This window comes from Zea mays, chromosome 6 (assembly GCF_902167145.1).
Source record: "Zea mays cultivar B73 chromosome 6, Zm-B73-REFERENCE-NAM-5.0, whole genome shotgun sequence".
NCBI classification, from domain to species: domain Eukaryota; kingdom Viridiplantae; phylum Streptophyta; class Magnoliopsida; order Poales; family Poaceae; genus Zea; species Zea mays.
In genome coordinates, this window is record NC_050101.1 from 147,652,325 (window position 1) to 147,660,701 (window position 8,377).

The 8,377-nt window shown below is 42.5% G+C and overlaps 1 protein-coding gene across 2 annotated transcripts; it reads right to left on the bottom strand.

Moving 5' to 3' along the window:
- Nucleotides 1-4,707: 4,707 nt before the first annotated feature.
- LOC103630200 (elongation factor 1-alpha-like) lies at nucleotides 4,708-7,910 on the bottom strand. 2 transcript variants are annotated; one of them, NM_001301536.2, is made up of 3 exons: nucleotides 7,778-7,910; nucleotides 6,580-7,060; nucleotides 4,708-5,924 (listed from the first exon to the last, which is right to left on the bottom strand). In NM_001301536.2, exons 2-3 carry the CDS (start codon nucleotides 7,039-7,041, stop codon nucleotides 5,043-5,045), a joined length of 1,344 nt encoding a protein of 447 aa, NP_001288465.1. In that variant the 5' UTR covers nucleotides 7,042-7,060; nucleotides 7,778-7,910; the 3' UTR covers nucleotides 4,708-5,042. The 2 variants fall into 2 exon arrangements, with proteins under 2 accessions (NP_001288465.1, XP_020394754.1); XM_020539165.3 differs by having other exon boundaries at nucleotides 4,811-5,924; nucleotides 7,653-7,797.
- Between the last annotated feature and the right edge of the window lie 467 nt (nucleotides 7,911-8,377).

The window sequence follows — 8,377 nt, forward strand, 5'->3', positions numbered from 1 at the left end:
GCGCATCAACTTCATTTTCAATGTGCTTGAAGGTATCTAATATGTCTTCAGCCGAAGGGGTAATATCTTTAGAGCTAGCCCCGACCGAGCTGAAGACTCCTTTTAACCGTTGCACGCAGCGGCTGCCAAATTCCAAGCATGTGTTCCGAATGTCCCTCAGAGATTCTTGTAGCTTTGAGTTTTTATCAGCTTTGGCTTCATATTTTGCTTGCAGTTCCTTCTTCTCTTGTTCGAAGCACTCTGATTTTCCTTTTAAGATTGTTTGAGTTCGGAGAAGCTCTTTGCTTAACCTAGCATTTTCAGCTTGAATCTCTGCAAGTGAACCTTCTGTTGCTTGAAGCAGGAAGTCCTTCTTTTCAAGAGAAGCTTTGTAATCTTTAATCTTGCTTTCCAAGCCCTCAATTATAATTTCATTTTTCTTATCTTCAAGGTCTTGTTGCATTCTTAATGCTTTACTTAGCAGCATACTCTATGAAAATAAGTTGACTTCAGAAAATTTTAATTCATCACAAAGATAACAAAAATCTAGGCAAAAGAATTTTACCTTAAAATTGGAGTAAAAGAGACTGCGGACGATATGTTGCCGCCGGTAGCCGCTTATATCACACTCAAGCTTCGAAAAACCGACACTCTTTGATAGAGTGCCGATTATTTTTGACCCGGCACGATCGCGAATACATCCCAAGGCTTCTTCGTCAATTCCACCAAAAAGCATAACTCCTCGCTGGTAGCCACAGGATATCCCATATTCCATTAGCTCCTTTTTCTCAGCCTCGGACAATTCTTGACCCACCAGGTTCCGAAGGTCAAAATCTTTTTCTTCTAAAGCAGCATCAGCAATTTTTTCCTTTGTCAGGCACTGCGGCCATGATCTTCTCTGCAGTTGCAGACGTCTCTTCTGCAGCCATATCCGAAAGAAGTTTATCAATTCCTAATAGTGTACTTGCTAGATTGGTAGCTTCGGCAGCAGCTGTAGCTTCGGTAGAGGTTTCAGCTTCGGCAGTGGCCTCGGCACTTGCGACAGGTACTATTCTGGACGTCGAGGCCAGATGTGGTGTCCGCTCAACAGCTTGCATAACATTAACATTTCTTCACTTTTTCTGACCCTTAGTCTTCTCCTTTACGGCCAAGGGTTGATCCTTCTTCTGTAAAAGTTTCGTCAGTTCTGGTCCCAGAGGACTTAGCAGCTTGATGGGTAAGGATTCAGTCATTACCTTTAAAATTATTTTTATTTCAGCAGCAGGAGGTGTTGAAGGAGTCTCTTCTGTTGCCTCAGTTACCTTCGGCTCTGGAGCTTCAGCCTTCCTCTTTTTTGAAACTGCCGCCTTCGGCTCAGGAGTGGATTTTGTCTTCTTAGAAATTTTCTCATCTTCCTTAACCATTCTGACAGCTTGCCTGCTTAGAATGCTGACAACCTTTTTTTTCTTTTTACCCCTTCGACCCCCTTGTCAAGTTTTTCATAATCAGGGTAGTCAAAATTTAAGGCGTCCATTACCCGGTTCAATCTTCGTTTCAGGCGGGTACCGAAGGCTATGGTCATCAGCTGATCTTCGTTCTTGGTATAATTCCCAAGTATCTCATTGCACATGGTCTCAATCATGTCTAGCCATTCTTTGCAAGGCTTCTTGAATTGTTTTTCAAACTTAAAACGGTAAGCAAGTCGAACAAGTCCATGCTTCTTCCCCACTTCTTTCCTCTTCGGCATTCCCCAGCCACTTGACGTTGGATATGTTCTGTTTGCAAAGTATTCTTGCACCAAGTCCCTAGTACTGATCTGCTCAGCTACCACTCTAAATTCTACTTCAGCCAACTGACAGGGTGACCCCAGTTGCATATTGCATAAGGGTCTGGTTATTTCGAAGCTTAAAGTCAGTGGACTCATGACCATGGTCGTCAGCTTCTCCCTCTTTTTCTCGTTAGCCTTCATATAGAACCACTCACTTTTCCAGCCAGTTGGCCACTTCGTGTGGTAGCTAAGAACTGGTGCCTTTGTATCCTTTTGATATGCAAAATTGTAACAGCCAAAATTTTCATGAAGGCCATCTACCCTGGCCTTCGTCTGGTAATGCAGTTCGTGCACTCGGCAGAAAGCTTCGGCATCTGGACTCATCCCTTGGCTTCGGAGGGCCCAGATATAGACACTGAGTCTAACAATAGTGTTGGGAGTCAGCTGATGAAGATATATCTCAAAGTTCAATAAAACTTCTCCAATCATAACATTTAGGGGGGACCGAAGCCCTGCTCTAAAGAAGCTCTTAAAAACGACAACTTCATCCTCTTTCGGCTCCAGAATTACCTCTTCCCCGGCAAATCGAACAAGTTTGCTCTCAGCCTCTCCAAAATACCCCAATTTCATCATCATAGGCATGTCATCTTCTGTTACAGTGGATTTTTCAAATTCAAGATGACTAGGCTTTGTCGGGTTCAGAATGTTGTAGTCTTATTCACTCTCATCATCATTCTCACCAACCACAGCTTGTTCAGCTTCGGCATTGGAAGCACCTTCGGTAATAGGCCCTTCTGGCACAATTGGTGTTGTTTCAGTTACGTCGACTTCGTCTCCCTCGCGAGACACTCTAGCAGTTGATCGTACTCTGGTCATTTCAATGATTTCACCTTTTGACGAAGCTAACCTTAAACGATGAAGCGTTTGCTCAAGAGCGCAATGCAGAAAGCTTCGGTTATGGTCAAAAATTTTAACAGCACAACAGTGCAATGACAATGAATGTTGTGGTAACTCCTCACCAACCCGTCTGTTTATATAGTGCTGCAGGGGGGGAGGTGAACCGTCAGGCCGCTCGCACTCGCTGAACGGTGGACCGTCCGACGCCTGGAATATTATAATCGTTTCTCTGCAACGAGCTCAGGGAAGGTGTTTTCGGACCTTCGGCATTCCGAAGCCTTCGGGTTTTTCACGGATCGAGCTCGTTACGAAAAACGATCTAACATCGCGAAGGGGCTACTGTTGGGGGCCTTCTTCTCCGCCGAAGGTCCTCTAAGCAAAAACACCTTCGGCAGAACAATACACAAGGAGGTGTGACATGAAGATGTAAGCCGAAGCTACCATTGAAGGAGCTTCGGCATGGTGACGCGCTAAAGACGAAGGATGTTATCGACTTAAAGAGGAAAAGACTGTATAGCCCTTGATAGTTTGTATTGTAATTATAATCAGCCATCAGGGTCATGGATGTAATTTTGTCGGGGCTGTGTCCCGAGCCTATAAATAGATGAACAGTACACTCGTACTATTCACGCTGACTTGTAATCACTCTCGCGTGACTCTCGCTTTTTCACCTTCTGTCAAGCCGAAGGTACAAATGTAATATAAATATCGTTGATGTTTATTCATGTTTATATAAAATAAGAATAAGAATAGTCTAATGATTTGAAATGATTACTCATATTCCCTTTGTGCTTCGTATGTTTCTGTTTACATTTTTGCTTACTGAAATGATGAAGCTATGTCCTTCATGACCTTCGTCTGAAGATCATTATATCCTAAGGGAAATAATGCTTCGAAGGACGAAGGTCACTAATCATTAACAATTGTGTTGCTTTGTTCTTGGTATTTAGCATCTGAGAACAAGGACCAATATGTATTAATAAATATTTTTAAGAACTACAAATACCAAACAAATTCACAGGTCATTCTCTTCCTCATCCCCACATAATGCAGCGGAAAATCTTGCTTTTATTCCCGTCATAGGTTCCGCGCAATAGCTTGCTAGTGGTCGCACTCTTGGTCGGCATTCACGAGCGGGTAGAGACATCGACACTAGATTTACCTGACCTCCACTATCATAGAGGACCATGTAGTGTTCCTTGCTGGATAGATAAAGGAGGGAGAACTCTAGCGTAGCGAACGCTTAGACTATCTACACTCATACTACTCTAAATTAGTACTTTAAAACAAATATTTTAGGGGTATCTGCTAGTCATATAGTGTAAATGTGCAACGAATCTTCTAGGGGATGCAAACGAGACCTCTCTCATCCATATATTATTGTATATTGTAGGACGGTAGTTAGGAGGCTTCACAAAAAAATGGAGGAGTGATCTAACTGATGTAACATCTTAAATATATAATACTACAAAATATGTCATTGCAACAAAACACGTCCTGAATTGAATCGAGGTTCACAACCGAATAACCTGAATTGAATCGAGGTTCACAACCGAACAAGACCTTACTTTGTATTTAACTTTGTGTTGATGAAGTACTCTTTACACCTTCTCGATATGGATAGCCTTAGACTGTTCAAGCAACGTCCTCTATATCTACTATTTATATGACTATATCTGTCCTTCACAACTCTAAAAAATTATCCTCTATATTTACTTCATCTCCAACAACGTTCTCTAATTCACGTCCTATGTATATAAATACCTATCTTAAATAGATAGATAAAATGAGAGAGAAACCCTATATATAGAGAATTTAGATTAGAAATTAGAGGACAAAAAATATTATCTATAATTTAGAATTTAGAGTACATGAACTAAAGGTCTATTGGAGCGCCTTAGATAGCCTTAGCACAATAGTGTACCCTAAAACTCTATCCATTTTAATATACGTATGTAGCAAATTAGAAGTAATATTGTCTCTGTATTTACATTGTATTTACATGTAGCACGAGATTAACGTATAGGACGAGATTTAAAAAACGCTACTGGACAAGAAAAAAAGAAGAGTTTCTCTTGCTAATGGATAGAGAAAATTGTAGTAGATAAATGATTCAGAAACCAATCCAAACGACCCTACAAAACTTCCAAAACAGACAAAACTAAGGGGGGAAAGAAACATACTGAAGAAAACTAACTATACGACTTCCTAAAATCAATTTAACAATGCCAAAAGGTTAACATATAGGTCTTAGAGCATTCTTGTATTGCAAAAGGTGAAATAGCAAGATGGTACCAAATAAATAGATAAAAGTGCACATGCTAACAGATCTCAACAGTTCACACGATAACAGCAACGATCACAAACAAAACTTGTGATGATGAAAACTAGGTATTGCTAAAGCAGGCGCAGGATCGCATCATTTCTTCTTGGCAGCCGCCTTGGTCACCTTGGCGCCGGTCGGGTCCTTCTTCTCCACACTCTTGATAACTCCAACAGCAACCGTCTGCCTCATGTCACGGACAGCAAACCTACCAAGGGGAGGATACGCTGAGAACGTCTCCACCACCATGGGCTTGGTCGGTATCATCTTCACCATACCAGCATCACCGTTCTTCAGGAACTTTGGCTCCTTCTCAAGCTCCTTGCCAGACCGCCTGTCGATCTTGGTAATGAGCTCAGCAAACTTGACAGCAATGTGGGAGGTGTGGCAGTCCAGCACTGGGGCATAGCCGTTGCCAATCTGCCCAGGGTGGTTCATGATGATGACCTGGGAGGTGAAGCTGGCAGCCTCCTTGGCAGGGTCATCCTTGGAGTTGGAGGCCACAAACCCACGCTTGAGATCCTTGACAGCAACGTTCTTCACGTTGAAGCCAACATTGTCACCCGGAAGAGCCTCCTGAAGCGCCTCGTGGTGCATCTCAACAGACTTCACCTCGGTAGTCAGGCCAGTTGGACCAAAGGTGACAACCATACCAGGCTTGATGACACCAGTCTCCACACGACCAACCGGTACAGTTCCAATACCACCAATCTTGTACACATCCTGGAGGGGCAGACGCAGGGGCTTGTCTGAAGGCCTCTTGGGCTCGGTGATCTGGTCAAGAGCCTCAAGCAGGGTTGGGCCTTTGTACCAGTCAAGGTTGGTGGACCTCTCAATCATGTTGTCACCCTCAAAACCAGAAATGGGAACAAAGGCAATCTTATCAGGGTTGTACCCAACTTTCTTGAGGTAGGATGAGACTTCCTTCACAATCTCTTCATAACGTGCCTTGGAGTATTTGGGAGTGGTTGCATCCATCTAAAAAACAGAACACCATTACTTTGATTATCCACGGTACATAGATAGTATATGCTTGGAACAGAATAATACTATTAGCTTAATGGAATAATAAAGGACATGAACAGCAGGCAAACTGTGGATGTGATACCACAGCAGTGACAACTACACATAAATAGGTAGATCACCGTGTATCATAATTCATATATATGTAGCCAACATAGCAAGTCCTGGATGTAACAAATAAGAAGCATATGACAAAATACAGAGCTAATCAGGTATATGTCAATGCATCCTACTAATAAAACTGCAGTACCAGCACATTAAATAACCATACCAATCAAATGAAGATAAATAAATGCTTATACACTTGTACATACATTACTTGTTCCAATAACATCTAAACATTACTTGGAACAATTGAGCGAGAAACTTCTATGAAAATTATTGAGAAAATATTCTACAACAGATCATGCTAGCAAACTAATGAATGCTATTAAGTTAACTAACTACTAAATATGAAAGAAACAGAAGGTTAATCGAAGCTCTAGCCACTATATGCATTTCACAAATCCTGTATTCAACTCCAGAACTATTATACTAGCACCAAATTCTGCAAAAGTAGCACATACCATTATACTAGAGGCTTTTGAAACAAAAATTCCTGAAAGCATACCTTGTTGCAGCAGCAAATCATCTGCTTCACTCCAAGGGTGAACGCAAGGAGAGCATGTTCACGGGTCTGGCCATCCTTGGAGATACCAGCCTCAAAACCACCAGTGGTGGAGTCAATGATAAGGACAGCACAGTCAGCCTGGGAGGTACCAGTGATCATGTTCTTGATGAAGTCACGGTGTCCAGGGGCATCAATGACCGTGCAGTAGTACTTGGTGGTCTCAAACTTCCACAGAGCAATATCAATGGTGATACCTCTCTCACGCTCAGCCTTGAGCTTGTCGAGCACCCACGCGTACTTGAAGGACCGCTTGTTCATTTCAGCAGCCTCCTTCTCAAACCTCTCGATCACACGCTTGTCAATGCCTCCAAGCTTGTAGATAAGGTGTCCTGTGGTGGTCGACTTGCCAGAGTCGACATGGCCAATAACCACAATGTTGATGTGGGACTTCTCTTTACCCATGGTTGGAGGTGAGATTGAACTGTTAACAAGACGAATCAATGATTAGAAACACTAGTAAATTAATACTACCAGTAACGACACAATTTATCGGATGGGATCAGAAACTAGATCTAACGTTGTCGCCGGAGTTATGAGCTTGAAAAAAGCTTGATACACATAAGCAGTGTAAAAATAAAGAAGCAAATATTAAACAGAGCAATCAATGTAATATAAAAAATAAAGCAGGCATAGAAAATAAAGGGCAAACTAATAAGCGTGCGCACATGATTTTGAGCCAGTAAGACGAATTCAAAATTAGGCACAACAACTCTATAAAGCAGATCAGGAATTTGGTCATATTATGAGGTTACAACTCTTACTGCGCATGAACTACAAAGACAAGTATCGGTCAAATAGAAACTACAGCAGCTCTACACCTCAAAAATTCGATCTGACTTTATTAAGACCACGTAACACGACCGCAAGCGCAATTAAGAAGTCGTCCAACTACGGTGGCACGGTGCGTATGTAATTTATCAAATCCAGAAGCAACTATCCGTAAGAATCAGGTCATCCAAACACGGAAGCAAACAAAACCACAAAAACTAAGAGAATGGAGACGCAGTAGCTACAATTAATCGCAAACAGAAGACCGAATCACTTCAGGCACGGGGAGGCAACAGAGCACAGCTTTGAACCACTGCCTATCTCATCGAGCACCTCAAGGACAAAGATCGAGCGACAGAGGATTAGCTACCTTGCAAGGGACAGAGGCCGAAATGGAGGCGCACAAGGCAGACGGCGAGTTGGGGAGGAAGGTGCTGGCCTCTAGGGTTCGGGACTTTATATAAGGGTGTCGGAGTGGCCGGACCAGCCCAATACTTGACTTCCGAATGGCGGCCCAGGGCCCATAAACGGAGCGAGACATAGTATATGGGATGACTGAATGACAATGTTATTTGCTCTTAATATTGTATGGCAGCACTTTTAGGTATATGCCCCAATTTCTCTAATACTCTACTCTTTCATATTCTAATGGCATCTCATGTCATGTTGGCCTAAATGTAACGAATTAGTTGAACTCTCGTCTAATAGTCTTAATTCATTGTTTTCGCACTAGTTTTTTGTTTTTTTAAATCTATACTATACTTAAAGCATCAATTTCAACGATCGTCTCGCGTCATCTTTTTACGAATAACATCTCACATCTATTTCAAATTAATCCGTTGCACGCCTATACATGGCCAAACGGCGGCCCGACGCGGGCCAGATGCACGTGGGCCACAACTATGGCCCAGACATGTTATGCCGGCCTGTTGACTGTACCAGACCAGCCCGTTAGTCCGTCGGCTCATTT

Excerpts from the sequence above, each read along its gene's own strand:
- LOC103630200 (NM_001301536.2), bottom strand. The coding sequence starts at position 7,041 with ATGGGTAAAGAGAAGTCCCACATCAACATTGTGGTTATTGGCCATGTC. Across the intron at positions 5,925-6,579 it reads TGATTTGCTGCTGCAACAAG|ATGGATGCAACCACTCCCAA; the intron begins GTATGCTTTCAG and ends TCTGTTTTTTAG.